The following is a 16,669-nucleotide window of genomic DNA, read 5'->3' as shown; positions in this document are numbered from 1 at the left end:
GCTTATGTTTATCAAATGGCTGCCCCCCCCCCCCCCCCCCACTGCCCCATTTCGCTGAGAATTGCAGCGATGTTGTGAAGTTGGTAAACCTTCAGGACAATAGCTATCGTGAACTGGGACCACAGAGCATACCAGCAATTTTTTTTTTGTTAATTTCTCCCGGAAGTTTACAAAGTTTTAGAAAAAGGGAAGTAGGGCGTTCACTCAAAAAAGACCTTTCTATGAAATGAAGTGTGTCGGTAATAAGACTGCACTATCCCCTGAAATCAGAAATAAATTGGAAATGGGGGGCAACAAATTGAGCATTTTTAGGCAACACTGCGAACTGAATAATTAATTTCTGCAGCTTTGCTTGTCCTCCATAAATACAAAGTAGCTCTTGAAAAAACATGTGATAAATTTATCCACTGTTTTGAAGACTTGGTTTTGTTTTTGAACCAGTAAGTCATACCATTTCAGGCCTTTTCCGCCCAGTTAGATATTAGGCATAAAACTATTTTTTTCTGTATTTAATACATTTTCCACGAATATGTAAATGTAAATTCCACGAATATGTTCCTACCAATAAGAATGCTCACATTACCTGGCCCTAAATCTCCTTTCTAAACATCCTGGACGTCCACAGTTTTCTGCCACTGGGACTATGGCCGTAATGTTTATTATTTTAATTTTATACAAATACTGACTGGAACACTAAATATAATCCAAACTGAGAGGCGAATGAGTTACCTTTATGATTTTAGCATCAAAATAATTGAACTACTGACTTAATCAAATAATTGAAACATCGCAACCATGAGTTGAAACAGAATTCAGCAAAAAAAAAGTGATGGTTGGGAAAGCAGCTTATTTTTTCAACAGCTATTTGTAAATTAAAATATTTCTTTTTCTAATACGCTGTAAGTGCTGTGCTATACATCAGTTCTGGCAAAAGCTCCAGTTATTTTTCACAGTAATTTAAAAAAAGTCAAAGCGAAGAATATGGTTTGTAGAAATCTAGTGTGAAATAACGCTAAGATTGAAAATTGAAGCAATGTTGCCTTCACCCAACCTTACATCAGTCTACCTGTCCATAATGTACCAGACAACACTCATAAGTTACCTCTAAAAGAGCACATTTATTTCAGTGCGCATATGTTAAACATATATTCTCGAATCTTTTTAAAGCCAAAGTATTGTGCAATGGTGTAAACTTTTAATAAGTGTTGCTTGTGATTCATAGCCAGAGCTTGATGTTTAGCGTAAATATTTTGTTTTCGGGGCATTGTATTTGCATGCTTTCAAGCAGACTGCGAATTCCTATCCAAGGTACCCACTTCTGCAAACTCTGGAGTTGTAAACGTTACCGATGTGTCTATACTATAGTTCAGACGTGCTTTCCAACATGGACTTTTGAATAAGTTACATAGCCACTAGTCAGTTAAAGAGCTCTTGAAAGAACTGGAGTTATTTTGTTAAAAGCTTAAGAGTGGTGAAACATAGAAAGTCTCATAAAAGATCGCTGGGAAGTGAATACAACGTCTTAAAGTGAAAGTTTGCCTCTTCTGAGTCCCATCAATCAGCAAGGCTCCAGAGAAAAGAATCCATACCATCTGATTTGTTACGAACAAAACATTTTGTTTCCTGTTTTGGGAAATGCTGCGATGTCCTTAGTAGTTTCATGTTGGGGTAGGCCTGTGATCTGTCCTTTAATCAGGTTTGTAGGAGTTCCCAAAGAACGTCCCACTGCCTCTGTATCCAAGATAACACCTTTGGTGGTAGCCCAGGAAACGGTGGTATTGGTTAGTGCCTGGTTCAAAGTGCTATGTCTGAGTAGCGGGTCGTGGAAAACCCCATCTACCCAATTCCTTAGGGTGGTTACTGGCGAATCTTGTCTATCCAACACGCTGGTGGGCATAGAGGCCAGCGGAGACGAAGAGGAGAGAGCCTGTTGGTGCCTTTTCAACATGCAAGATGGATATTCAGTTTGGCTCAAAGAAGTTGCGGTTTGAGCGAGGGACCAGATCCGAGGCTTGTTGTCCAGCATCTGCTGACTATGCTGTTGTGGCGGGAAGCAAAGCTTCGACTCACACCCCCTCTGTCTGCCTGCCATTAGATCTTGCTCGGAATTTGCCATTACTCGCTTGAGACAGTCCTTGACCTTTTCTGAGTGGCGATCTGCCGGTGTTGGCAGGGCTATCTTTAAAGAAACCTTCTTGCACTGGTCAATCGGGCAATCGGAGACCCTGAGCTGAGTGCTGTCCATCTGCTGAAATGGCCCTTTCAGTTCACACTCATCACTTTCTGTCTCAATCCCATCAAAGTCATCGAGGTCACTCAGCTGCAGTTCTTTGTCTTCTTTGCATGTGGTATCTGTCAAAAAATACAGATTCAGAAATGTGAAGAGAGCTTTTCAAGGTTTTGATTGATTTGAACCGTTTATAATCAATTTGCATTAATTAACAACCCACTAGATATTATGATATTTTCATTCCTATTGTTTTGCTGATTATATATATATAGAAACGATGAAAACATTCCTAAATGTTATTGTCCCAGCAGTGTTTTCTTATCTGTGCGAGGCACAGTACCAACTGTACAGCATTAAGTAAATTATTTAATGTTAGATCTATGCGTATAGCGCCATCGGATTTTGTCTACCGAAATGAATACAGTGAAAGCGAACCATCACTGTGTTTGTCTTCCGGACTTCTATCATTTGGACTTTCAACGTCCTCGTCTCCATAAGTTTTCTTGTCATCCGTGCATTTATTCCTGGGCGACCAGGTCATTTTGTTCTCTTTCTTGAGTCTCCTCCTGGCGTTGGCGAACCAGGTGGAGACCTGGGTCAGGGTCATCTTGGTGATGATGGCCAGCATGATCTTCTCCCCTTTGGTCGGGTACGGGTTCTTCCTGTGCTCTTGTAGCCAGGCTTTGAGAGTGCTGGTCGTTTCCCGTGTTGCATTTTTACGCCTGGCTCCTGCATCCACGGCACCATATCTGAGTTTAAAAGCAGCAAATTATCAATATGCAGACCATACTTATTTTTTTTTAAATCTTCGGCTTAAAATAGGGATTCTGAACTCCATGAGTACTATAGTGGCTTGCCTTTGAGGACGCCATTGATAAGCTCTGTTCTTCGTCAGTAATTCGTTGATAAACACAAACGGATTTTTAATGAAGCAACAAATTTAAAAAAAAATAACACAGCAGCACATTACTGGGAAATTGGATCTGTTAAAAAGTAAGGATTTCGCTTCATCAACCTCCCTGTTGTTGAGGTGCCATGTTATTCTGTCTACATTTTATTCTGTCTTTAAAATGATAAGATCTAAATATTTCTAACCAATGAGTGGAATATAAAACATGAGTAACTCACCTCTGCGTGCCATGTGTGAAGATCATGGGTAGTGCGCATTTACTTTCACATAGGTAATTTATTTAGCTCTGATGTCTGACAGTGGCGTGTAGGCTCTTGAAATATAATATTGATCCCCGTTGTGATAAAATATACGATTGAAAGGGCGCCAGCTAAATTAAATGGAAGCCTAACATGCTAATATAATGAAAAATTTCCGGATGAATAAGAGTTACAGTGATGAGTGCAAGGAAGCGGAGAGTTGAGGAGGAAATGTAGCTAGTCAGGTCATCGTCTCTCTCAATCTGCCTTTGAGGAACATTCATGTCCCTAAACCTGTCGGAGGGCTCGCGTTTTTGCCACATACTTTGAGTCTAATCGTCCAAATACAGCCCACTGTACAATCATGTCCTCCATTCTCTGACAAAATGGCAAAAAAAGAGTTTAAATAAAACACGCATATCCACTTCAATATTTAATGTAACTTATGAGGAAAAGTCACACACTATTGAAGCGTTAAAGTGATTTGTGTTTTTTTTTTGACAGCCTTGAAACCAGTAACTGTGTACATATACGCTATTTTTTTTCTAATATATAAAATGGACATGTATGACTGTAAGAAGAGACTTTCAAATTGAGAATGTTTGATCAAACTAATATGTAAATCATGAACAACTAAAAACCGAAGCAGACACACTTCTGGTCGTTTCATGGTGAGTGGTTTCGGTGTTTAAAAGTACTTTCCATTTACCTACATTTAATAGTCTGCTTGTTTTTTTTTGGCATATCCAAGAAAATTGTAGATTGCACTTCAATGTTGTAGTTTGAAAGTTACGCACATCTACACAAACGTACATTTCTCAGAAATAGCTATTGGAGTATGTTTCCAACATCGACGTTTCCTTACAAAAAATATATATACCATTACTCGAACCACGAATGTACAGTGTCCAGGATGCTCAGTGAATATCATCATGCGCACCTGTCATACTGATACTGTCCCAAGCTCGGATCATATGGATAATAGGCAGCTGCCTGGGTGATTCCCGCATGCGCAGATCCTGCTGCATCCTTGGTGTCAAAAGGACTCTGAAAGAGACATGTTGGCATATCTTGACTTCATCGCCAGCACTTTTATTTAATGGAAAATTCTGCACTGATTGTTCTGATCAGCAAAAGAGAAAGAGACAGCATCAAAACTTTCCAAACAACAGCAGTTTATGACTAGATAAACAATAAGAATACAGTGACCATCTGACATTTATTTGCACATAATTTTTTAATGCTTTAAATTATGGTGTTTATTTTGTTCAGGTGTAAACGCATCCTGACACAAAGACACAAATAGTATACACAATTCGAACAGTTTATTTTACCTTCGAATACTTCACTTTTGTTGTAGGAATTAAATTTCTGGAAAGCCTTTAATTGAATGTTTACAGATCCTTACATCTTACAGGGAAACCCCACTATTTGGGAAATGATACACAATGCCACGTCCAATTATAACTTAGGCTTTTTTTTTTGGCCGCTGTATTCAAAACTGATTAAACTATGTTTTCAGTACATAAATGGACTTGAGGGACTGAAGATGCTCTTAGTTAAAACACTTACTTAAGCAAAACGCTCTGACCACAAATGCTTCCAAGTTAAGGATCCGTGTTCGAATTCTCTCAAACACAATGTTCAGTGAATATTTCACAGACCCACACACATTGTCGTGAACTATAGGCCCTTCAGCTGAAAATTGCGAATTTCAAGTCAATATTGGAACATTGGTGTACTTACAACCTAAGGCAGTCTTCAAGTAAAATATTTAGCGTTTGGCGATATTTAAAAAACAATGTTCATAACAATAACAACACATTTTCAGCGCTTTGCTCGCAGACAGTAATGTGTAAGAGTGATGGAATGTTGCCTAACAGTGAATAGTGTAAGTTAACTCTCAGGAATTCTCAATTTTACTTTGAGATCAAGTTACTTGAGTCTATCGATACGCGGCATGTTCAATACGTTAGGCTAATATCCAACTGATGCAATTTACTAGTGCCGACTTGCTCTGAATCAAAGGAGAGAGCAACTATCAAGCGAAGTCGATGGGCTGGCCTGACAGTGAAACCTTCACAGTTGAAACATAGATATTTTGGTTTGCCCAATCCTAATTGACAGCGGTAACAATAGTGATCAGAGGATTACTTACCAGTGAATAGAAAGCAGAGGGTTCTGTCCCATAGGTGACATAGTTGCCATATCCCTGGTTGGTGGCATACGGGCTCCCATACATGCCGAGGGCAGCAGCCGAGTTGAGCTCATGCCTGGCTGTGGCCAGCAGCCTGCTCTCGTACATGGGACAATAGACAGGGGTTTGGGCAGAGGCGGCAGCCCCTGAATCAACCAGCGTCCTGCCGCTTGACTCACAGCACGTAGTCAGGGGGTTGGTGGTCATCAGAAACTATAAAAAAAAGATAAATAATAATAAAAGAAAACATATATAAATTGGGATCGGTTCTTCTATCTCAGTGGAATGTTGTAATATTCCTCCTAAGCGAATGCTTATTTTCCCTTCACTTTACACACTCTCCTTAGACCAACTTCGCTCCTTCAAATCATGCATTTATTATTATTATGGACAGTAAAGTTAAAGCATGTCATATTTTATCCTTATTGAAGTGAATGCAGGATCAGCCCGCGGGCGCAGCAGTATTGAAAAGCCGAAACGCGCGCTAACAATCAATTAGTCCGTGGAACGCGGTCCAAGCAATTGAAGGATCGATCGGACCTACCTGAGGTGCTGATGTGTAGGGATATCCGAACTGCGGGTACGACATTGTCCAAGCCACCCAACATCCAGGAAAGGGAGAGAAAGAGAGAGGGAGGGAGAGAGAGAAAGCTGCCTGGTCTCCTCCACGCGATTGCAGACGGCTCGATCTCACTGATTGGCAAGCGCGCACAGGCTCCTAGATGCTCGATAGGGTGAGGCAAAACGGCACATTTAATTTATTTACATAAAACTTCAAACTTTACTTTCTCCCCAGTGTTGCCCTGCGCTAGCATCTGTATGCCGTTTTGCAAGATGACTGAGCGTCGCAGTTCGTTGGGGAGGCAGTGGGGGGTGGGGGGGGAACTGGAAGTTGGGGGGGTGGGGAGCGGGATGTTAACTGGGGCTGGAGGGGGGGGAATCAATCGTTTTGATTTGCAAGGGGGAACACACAAAGATAGCGAGACAGATAGAGAGAAAAGTGGTCTGCTGCTGAACTTAGTTCATATCAGGAGGCATGACGTCAGATAAAGCCAGCTTTAAAAAGCCTCAATCTAACTCCAAGATACCTTCATTGAGGGGGGAGGGGGGGGGGCACAAATGCAAAGCCAAAAGAACAGCCCTAGAGTGAGGTATAGCCTCAATATGAATCCTAAAGTAATTGAGCACAATATGATATTTTTACTAATTTAGCCTCGACCATTGTTGCAGTACACTGTGTGGAAATGGCTGCTCGGGATGTGATCCACATTATTGGGTTCATAAGTTGTTCGCTGATTGCTGGGGATGGCGCTGCATTTAATTAGAGCCATCTTAATGAACAGCTGCAACTTGCTCTCCACCCGTTTGTAACAGTAATAGAGGGTTGGAAAGTCAGTAGTCAGAGCAACAGTGAGCTTCACAATATTTCAATGGACCTGCGCTGGCCAGCAATTAGTCAGTTAAACTGTTACCACGACTGCAAAGGGACGAGATCAATTCTTGATTTGTTAAGCAACGCATATGCGGCTAAATGCAAAGCATTAGGTTTCAACCAAGTGTCAAGCCATTAGGCTCCAATAGGTAAGCATCGCCTTGCCCATTATTAGCACAATTGCCCGGAAAGTGGAAGATTTATGGGAAATAATAAATAACCGGCACCCTTGCACATTTTTACAGGGCTCTGTCGTGTCAGTGATTTATGGAACACTGAATTTCCCAGCTCCTTTTGTATGAATTGAAGGGAGAAGTTTCCCCAATAGATGAATATTAAGGCACAGATACTTGACGCTGTCATTGAATAAACACGAGAACTTCTGAACATTATTCACCAGGGTGGTGTTTCAGGATGCTGACAGAAACATTATGAACGAACAAATGTTTTAGTATGGTGATGACGCTGTGATTTTTGTTTTACTCTCTCTTTTAGCTTCGGGATTTTACTATCTGAACCTTTCCACGGACCCAGATATGTCTGACTTACAGCAGTAGATAAACGCGAAGAAAGTCCCTTCCACTTTAAATCGTGGCTTGCTCTGGCTATACTGTAGAGTACATTTCTGTACAAACCCATGGTGTGTAGACTTGCTCGAGTGTTCATGGGTTCAGACATGTGAATAGCCGCGGGGTCACACTCTAATTAATGATGATGTTCTACTATTCTCCCCAGCTGGAAGACTGCGTCTAAGAAACGAATCTGCTCGCGTTGACAGCTCGATAGTGGGTGATTGATGACTATCCAGAGACCACAGTCTACATAATATAATATCTTCTGCATAATTGCTTCAATTTACAGATGAAAGTATGTGTTCTCAAATTGAGTTAGCCTTTGTAAAACAGTATTTTGACATATTAGTTTTCTTTAAAAAAAATGGAAAATTACCTGAATTTAAAATATCCAAGTGGCTCTGTGACGGTGGAGTTTTACAGTAGGAAGGTATGTGAAGTTGAATGCCTCAAACAATATAGAGCGCTATCTTCCGATTAGATTCATAGGTGATCTACAAGAAGCTGAAAAGGTCATTTAGAAGTTTTAACATACGCTGTCCCTTACGGAAAATAACTAACAAATGCCATTTAAAATAATTGTTACAGGCGTAACAAGATAGAGTGTGAAAGTAAAGCAAAATCAATCAGTAAATTGAACCCGAGTATTCAGATATGTGTATAAGTACAATATCATACCTTACTGAACATAGGAATGAATTTCTACAGGTGCACAATTGGTTACCACGTGTGTATCCATGTTTACAAGCGTTTATGTACCTTCTCCATTGTGCCCTGTTATCATTAACTACCTGCCCACCATAGGCCATATAATAATATTCCAAAATAGTCCAATTAACTTTAATGGAATTCATAATTTTTAAAACGCATTTTAAGTACTGTTGCCCAGAGTTCAGGTCAGTTTTCTCCAGTGGGCGTGGGACAAAATGATCATTGATTATTGATGACACGTTTTTAACCCCGTGTGATCCGACACAGATTTCAGTAAGCTAACAGAATTGCGGAAAGACACATCCGAACGTAAAGGAATAAAACGTGAAATGCAGAATGACAATATTTGTAAAAACGGCGACGGAGATGGTTTCTTTTCGAATTGTGAGGAAACCAATAGTCTGAAAGAGAGGGGGCAAAAGGGCAAGAGGTGTGACAGTATGAGGTGGCCGCCAGCGCTCAGGGATGGCACATATCTCTTGATTCCTTTTAAAAGTGATGGTCCAGAGAAGGTTCCAAAACGCAATCGGCTACTAAACTGCTCAGCAGCCTATTAAAAATCTATTATCGATGCACGAACGAGCACATGAGATCCTCCTAGTCATGAAACACATACGCGTTTCAGAACGTAGGTCACCCGTGTCAAATGGCTTCACATCAAACCGTTTTAGTAAGCTGGCGGGATTTAATGATATGAAAGGAGATAATAATTAAAAAAAACAGAATATTTTAAATCGGCCTCGAGATACAATATGAGATTGAATAGATATTGAAGAATAGACAATGCCCATCAAATTGTTACTGATTCATATTTTGCCCAAACTTTGATGAAATTTGCCTCGCTGTTGTTGTAACACAATTCACATGAACGTGCAGAGAACTGAATAAAGAACACGCGGATTTTTATGATTTTTGTTCTGTCCCGGTGCAACTAGGTAAAATGACCATGTTCTGAAATCAACGTATTAAATACGTTCCTTCTTTAAAAGTTTTGCTGCGACTCAATGGAATCCCAACAGCCCGACATGCAAGAATCAGTGGAGTTTCTTAATTTCGTGGGGAGGTCTAAGAAATATTTTGAGACATCAGCATACGTTTTTATGCTGGACTAACATCAGGGGCTCCCCGATACAGAGGCAGAGTTATTCATGTTAAAGATTCAAAGCAAACGTAACACTTGCTGACAAATAAAGTGAGCTGTACATGTTGTCCATTTAGGACTGTGACATGGAGCTGAACGGCAAGGCGATATTCAGCGACTATCCCCTTACTCTCAGCCTTCCTTCCTTCCAGGACATTGCTTGCACCCCCTACACTTAACATTACCTCGCTATTGCAAAATGCATCCCAAAGGAGCAGGGAAAAGGAGCTTAACCACTAAACATGTTAAAAGTAGACAATACTGATCACAAATACTTCCCACTTTAAACCAACAGCACTAAATTCCGAAAAAAAAGACTTATAAAATTATTTTGAGTTGCTAATTTGCACCATTTATAAACAAACTTTGTAAGATCAAGTTTTGATTTTTAAAAGGCGATATTCAAGATTGGTAGCTAATGCACACTTTGCGGCGACATCAAATAACAACACTGTGTCATCTCAGTTTTAATTCCTGCCCGGGCAGTTGGATGTCATTTACTCTCTACATAAACTGTGGTGAATGCTCCTCGCAGTGTAACCAGTTTACTGTCTGAAGTCAAAAGTTACTTGTAACGCGATTCATGTTTGACTTTTAAACGATAGTGCTGAAACCTTGGAGCGGGGTTCATCGACATTGACTGTGGCATAGAATTTACCTGCTACAACGGGAGCTTAATAAAGAACAACTTAGATCAATTACTAGATTTGTCCGCATAAAAATATTTGCTTTCATTTGCTTTCATTTCACTGCTATAACTCACAAACTCTAAATGATGGCAGTTTTCAACAATTGCCATTCTTTTGCAATACTGTACTGACACTAGAGAAACCTGAAATATGCTACTTTATAACTGGCCGACACGTCTTTCCAGAACTTTACAAAAAACTCATTTTCTAAGCATTTAGGCAAGCAGCAGGGTGTGCAGCTAAACCCGACCGGGAGACAAACGGACGGTCTCTCTCTTTTTAGATTACCTATCCCTGCTTTGGATTTACCGATCTGAACGTTTCCATGGGCACTCGGATTCTATCTGAAAGTAACGTTGACGCGTGACTGCGGACCATGAGTAAGATGAGCAGGTTCTCACCCCGCGATATTTCCATAGATCGAGCTGTTGCAGGTGTTCCCCCACTCCCTTTCCCAATTCGGGAAACGTCTCCTGCTCCTGAGCTCCACAAATATACCAACAAAACAATGACGTACAGAAGATCCTTGCCTCACTCTCTTTAAAGATAGAGTCTACCTTACCAGGAGCTCCCCGTATTCCGAGTAAGAGGCACATTGCTTATTTTACTTATTGTAGACAAAAGCACGCTGAATTAAAAGTGTTGCGGCTCATCAAATGAGACTAGTTTATATGAAGGGTGTTATCTTCTTGATCCAAATGGACCCAAACTTTGTGAACTTCATTGTTCCCTCTATAGACCTTTGCTGCCTTTTCCAGTCCACTCCCTGACCAGGAAAGAGTCTTTTTTTTTCGTATTCATTACAGAAACAATGACATTTAGACAAGGCAGATCAATAGAATAGTTAAGATATTAATCCACGATTCAAACAGCACTGGGGTTTACCTCTGCACAATCTGGTCAATACTGTTTCGCATAACTGTCAGCACTGTCAGCAGTCTGATCATTCAAACTCATCTATGAAGTATACATCTGAAATAAGAACTTGTTTTGAAAAAAAGGTATCTTGATAAAGTTACACCGATGTTTTGAATTATAATGTGTAACGCGATGAGATTTCCCATTAGCACGCGATTTTGACTTTGATCGTTTTGCCCAGCTCTTCAACGTACATCTCATGACAATTCATAGGATGTCACTCTGAGGTATGCTAGCCACTTTCTTGCGGATATTAGGGATTATACTTTTAAAAACATAAATAAATCTACGGTATTTGATAGTTAAAGTAATATTGCACATGGTTGGCTCGCAATCACTGTTTTTGCTTGTGGGTTGTGACAGAGTGCATATGCTCACTGTCTCGCATTATTCAGCGAGTTGCAGCGTGAACATATGCAAAGTAGTTGTATCAGGATTGACCTGCCAGTCGGCAATGAGCAACATCAGTTCTCTCATTCCCAGATAAATTGCGTTCAGACTGTGTGACTGCAGTACCTCCACCCCCACATCGCCGTTCTCCTCCCCCATCCCGGTCTCCCGTCCTGCCGGAACACTCTCTGTTGCTGGCACAATTTACATCTGGCAGAAGATTATGTTCATGGAGTTCTGGGGCAATTTCTTTACTGTAGGTACTTCATTCATTTCTAATAAATAGATCTTCTATCATTTTTAAATCATTTGGACCGCCAATACTTTTATTTTATTAATGCAGATCTTGGAAATCTTAATTAATACAAAAAAGACCAAAAAACTCTTCACTTTTACTCAGCCTAATACTTGTTGACTCACCTTAGTAACCATTAGCAAATCAGATTTCATTGCTTACAAAAATACACCGATAATCTTTGGACGTACAAATTGATATCATTCTTGTCTACACTTAGTTCCATAACTTGAAGAATATATTTCTGCAAATATTTAATCAAAATAGATGTTTAAAAAACAGAATAGCTTCTGTTGGTTGTACACCCTGTCCAGAACATCATTTACCTCGGTTTTGTTTTCAATAATTTGTACATTAGGATTTCACTGTCAGGAAAGTAAATGGTGAATCTAGATTGAAACAGCGGATTATACCGTTGGAAGGATCTAACGTTTGGATGACTCCAACTTTATGTTCTGTTTCTGGAAGCAGTATAAAATGAATTAATTGTTATATGAGAAATTATTTGTACACTGCTTCAGTCGATGGCTACAAATTCTAGATGACAGGATTACATGTGGAAAGCAACCGAAAATATGCACTTTGAAAGGATGCATGTTTCATTCAGCATGCGCACATCCTTGAGAAAACACAATTTGCACAGTGTCAAAAACTTAGCAAATCCTAAAGCTATAACAATTGCACGGAATAATTGTAATTCACGTAGAGAATCGAGTTCTTAAATGTTCAACCATTGATAGCATAAAATATCCTTCCAGTAGCTTGGTATTAGGCCTGTTAAGGCAGTGCAGTAAAATAACAGTAAAACATTAACCTCTCCAAATACATCAAAAGAGCAAGTGATACTTCTTGGCTATAGTTAAGAGAAATAATTGTATTCTAAACAGTAAATTCTACAACTACACTATTCCCAATACTTACAGGACTTTACAAGATCTATTACTATTAAGCTTGCCAAAACTACTTTCAACATGAATTAGTTATTCTTTGAAATATTCTCGCTAATTAAACATATAAATGGAAAATAAATAAAACAAAACAAAAGTATCTTGGCCAAGCAGGTTCTTAATTCGGTATATGCTTCATAGTGCAGCAGAACCCTAGGTTGATGTCACTTCTCAGTCACTTGCATAGCACACATGATAATTATTAAGGTTCATACAGTCACCTTTTGTGAGTGTACATGAGAAAAGGTAGTTTTCCTTATTGCTAACATCCAGACAATGTTTGTTCAATGGCTGTATGGAAGTTGAATCTTTGTCAGACTTCATATCAATTCAAATAATTGGACCTAGCTTGACATGTTCCAATGCTTTCTTTTTTTTACACTGATAGAGTGATCCCAAATGTAATTACAATCATAGTGAATGAACCAACTGTCACATCCATGCTGTGCAGCCAGCTCCTGGGTTCACTAACTCTGTAACATTTGCATGATGGTTAGTTTAATTACAAGCTCTGTCTGATGCGCACATGTTCCATAAATTCTGTGCAGGAGTTTACACTGTGTAGGTACTGGAGTGTCACTATAACAAAGTCACATCTCAATCAGGATGTTCCTATCATGATACTCCTGTGGTTGAAGTACTTGACAATAATGACATGGTGCACCCATCATTTTACACACTGTGTCCCTTGTAGTCAGGTCTTCAATACCAGGATCAGTCCTGAGAAACTATCTCACTTTCAGCTCCCCCAATCAGTTGGCACCAACGGCCTCGAGTGCTGTCACATCCTTCCTCACTGTCAAGCCACACAGACCATTTTTCTTGCACAATGTCAAGATGATGTCCTCCCATGGGGGTCAATCCTCACAAACTGATTTCCCTATCACCAGTGGCCTTGGGAATAATCATTCTGAATCAAAAGGCTTTTGGGGAAAAACACTTCACGCAATAGGCAGATACAGTTTCTGTTCAATCATATTCACTCTAGTATGCAGTACCTCAAGGTTAACAACACCGTGGGGGCGGCACGGTGGCTCAGTGGTTAGCATTGCTGCCTCACAGTGCCAGAGACTTGGGTTCAATTCCCATTTGAGCAACTGTCTGTGTGGAGTTTGCACATTTTCCCCGTGTCTGCGTGGGTTTTCTCCGGGTGCTCCGGTTTCCTCTCACAGTCCAAAGATGTGCAGGTTAGATGAATTGGCCATACTAAATTGCCCATAGTGTTAGGTGAAGGGGTAAATGTAGGGGAATGGGTCTGGGTGGGTTGCTCTTCGGAGGGTCTGTGTGGACGTGTTGGGCCGAAGGGCCTGTTTTCACACTGTAAGTAATCTCATCTAATCTAACACTTGACTAAGATTTCACAGCAAAACACTGACTGTTTTCAAACTAATCAATAAATGAAGGAAAATGTGAGCATTATCTACAAGACTAAATAGTAATGTAAATAAAGTCACTTATTGGCTAGGCCAGCATTCATTTCCTGTTACTAATTGTCCTAGAGAATGCGGTCATGAGCTGCCTTCTTGAACCACTGCAACTCTCATATATACACTCAATATAGTGTTGGGAAGGAAGCTCCAAGATTTTGACATAATAACAGTGAAGGCAAAATTTCAGGAAAATATACAGTTTGGAGAGAAATTTCCAGATATCTCATAGAATCCCTACAGTACAGGGCATTTAGCCGACACTGACCCACCCTATCCCTGCAACCCAGCATTTCCCATGACTAATACACCTAGCCGGCACAACCCTGGACAATTTAGCATGGTCAATCCACCTAACCTGCACATATTTGGACTGTGGGAGGGAAGCAGAGCACCCAGAGGAAAACCATGCAGTTACAAGGAGAATGCTTAAACTCCAAACAGACAGTTGCTCAAGGCTTGAATTGAATCAGGGTCCCTGCTGCTGTGAGGCAGAAGTACTAACCACTAAGCCACTGTGCCATGCAGCACTATTGCCAGTGTCCTTTTTGAGCAGAGACATCATGGTTTCAAATAGGTGCTGTTGAAAAAGCTGTGATGAGTTACTGCAGTGCATCTGGTAAATGGTACATACTGCTGCGACTGTACATTTGTGGTGAAAAGAATGAATATTGATGGTGGTGGAAAGGTGCCAGACAAAGCGGTTGCTTCATCATGAATAGTGTCAATACTTTAAGTACAAATATTCATGAAAGTGGAGTTCTTACTTACACCTTCTTGATGTTGGATGGGCATTGGGAGGTAGGAGATGAGTTTCTCATCACAGGATTTCTAGCCCCTGACCTGCTTTTGCAGCCACAGCACCTATATGACTTGTCCAGTTCAGATTCTCATAAATGGCCACCTCATGGGATGTTGGTAGTCGGAATTCAGTGATAATAATGCTGTGCAATATCAGTGGGCAATGAATAGATTCTCACTTGTTGGAGATGGTCAATGCCTGGCATTTGCATGGCATGAGTATTATTTTTCATTTATCAGCCCACCCTTAAATGTTGTCCAAGTCTTGCTACCTATGGACACATATCAAGTTTCAACGGTGTTTAATATTTTTACAGGTTTTGATTTGTAAGAATAACCATATTATGACAAAATTGATTTCACAGTTTAGTTACTTGTTAAAAACAAATCAGAAGTCTCTACAACATATTTTGCTTATTATTCCCATTCATTTTTGCTCAGTTTACAATAATAGTAAATCAGACAACATGCAAAATATCAAGGACTGTCTTATCTTAAAATGGGAGAAATCTAATCAGGGACAACTAAATGAATGGATGGAGTAATCAGTACCACCATCCAAATGGCACCTATTCACCAAAAATCTGCTCAGCGATCCTAAGCTTCAGTTTTTACACAGCTTCAGACCAAACATGGCATGATTTAATGAATTAAAGGAGATTAAAATGAAAGGAGATTGTGGCTACTCCTGATATTAAGGCAGTATTTCATTAAATATAGCATTAAGAAGCCCAAACAGAATTGAGCTCAGTTAAGGATAATTGTTTAATGGTTGAAGTAAGACCTAACTCTCAGCAAAATAGTTTTGGTTTAGGAAAGCCAGTTATTGCAGTCATACACAAGGGTCAATGTCCTTGGCCTAGTCATCTTCAATTGCCACACCAATGATTTTCTGTTGATCAGAAATCAGGGCTTGGGCTGCTTGCTGCTGATTTTACATGCTCAGTCTCATTCACCACCTTTGGATAATGATGAGATGGAGGTGCTGGTGTCGGATTGGGTTGAACAAGGACAAAAATCACATGACACCAGGTTATAGTCCAATGGGTTTATTTGAAAACATGAACATTTGGAGCACTGCTCCTTCATCAGGTGTTATAGAAAAAGAAAGACCTTAGACACAATTTGTAAGGAAAAGATCAAAGCGTCATATAACTCATGTGAAAGTATTGAACACACCTTAGATTGCTCCATGCCTGACTAGTTCAGTTCTAAGGCAATGCCCATGCTTGATTCTTCAAGTGAATGGCAAAACACATTATCAGCCTTATTCCAGATCTTGAACGGGACCCCAATTGTCAAATAGTTCACCACCAGCAAATGACAGAGTGGCAGTATTTGAGTCTTTCGACATGAGGTAGTTAACTAGATCAGTCATACCAACATCATCAGTACAGAAAGCAGGAAAGTGGCATAGCAATCTATTATAATTGGATCATCTCTTGATGATAATCCCTTCATAGTTCTTTACCACATGCAAAACTCAAGACAGTAACATAATGGAGTACTCACCATGTACCAATACAAAATCATTAAGTCAAAGCTGTCAATTCCGTTGCCATCCAATAGCCTGATCCCTCATTGAATCCATAATATATTGTTGAAGGAAACTGTCCCAAATACACAATATGAATTCTTCCTAATGGATATTTCTGCCAAAATGACTATCTCAATCAATATGAAGAATAAAGTCATTCATGATCAATGTACTAACTTTTTCACATGGCCTGATTATTGTTTGATTTATTCTCTGTCCAGCCATATAACTAC

The 16,669-nt window shown here is 39.9% G+C and overlaps 1 protein-coding gene across 4 annotated transcripts; it reads right to left on the bottom strand.

The window, feature by feature from the left end:
* Positions 1-1,098: 1,098 nt before the first annotated feature.
* On the bottom strand, positions 1,099-11,075 carry LOC122549732 (iroquois-class homeodomain protein irx-4-like). Of its 4 annotated transcripts, none has more exons than XM_043689650.2 (7): positions 11,007-11,075; positions 7,957-8,084; positions 6,121-6,294; positions 5,538-5,789; positions 4,320-4,426; positions 2,666-2,979; positions 1,099-2,352 (listed from the first exon to the last, which is right to left on the bottom strand). In XM_043689650.2, the coding sequence occupies exons 3-7, from the start codon at positions 6,163-6,165 to the stop codon at positions 1,601-1,603; spliced, it is 1,470 nt and encodes a 489-aa protein (XP_043545585.1). In that variant the 5' UTR covers positions 6,166-6,294; positions 7,957-8,084; positions 11,007-11,075; the 3' UTR covers positions 1,099-1,600. The 4 variants fall into 4 exon arrangements, with proteins under 4 accessions (XP_043545585.1, XP_087843146.1, XP_043545583.1 ...); XM_087987020.1 differs by lacking the exon at positions 11,007-11,075 and adding an exon at positions 10,431-10,562 and having other exon boundaries at positions 6,121-6,301; XM_043689648.2 differs by lacking the exon at positions 11,007-11,075 and adding an exon at positions 10,431-10,562.
* Positions 11,076-16,669: the final 5,594 nt, after the last annotated feature.

The sequence above is a fragment of the Chiloscyllium plagiosum genome, unplaced genomic scaffold (assembly GCF_037043375.1).
Source record: "Chiloscyllium plagiosum isolate Xiang-an unplaced genomic scaffold, Cpla_swu_hap1 HiC_scaffold_5, whole genome shotgun sequence".
Lineage (NCBI taxonomy): Eukaryota > Metazoa > Chordata > Chondrichthyes > Orectolobiformes > Hemiscylliidae > Chiloscyllium > Chiloscyllium plagiosum.
The sequence above is the reverse complement of the archived record's forward strand: the minus strand, read 5'-3'. Positions and strand labels throughout refer to the sequence as shown.

What these genes read in the sequence shown, in the direction of transcription:
- LOC122549732 (XM_043689650.2), bottom strand. Translation starts at nt 6,165, where the DNA reads ATGTCGTACCCGCAGTTCGGATATCCCTACACATCAGCACCTCAG. An exon ending in CCTCTGCTTTCTATTCACTG is followed by an intron (nt 4,427 to 5,537) that starts GTAAGTAATCCT and finishes TGTCTCTTTCAG; the next exon opens with AGTCCTTTTGACACCAAGGA. An exon ending in GGAAGACAAACACAGTGATG is followed by an intron (nt 2,353 to 2,665) that starts GTTCGCTTTCAC and finishes ATTTTTTGACAG; the next exon opens with ATACCACATGCAAAGAAGAC.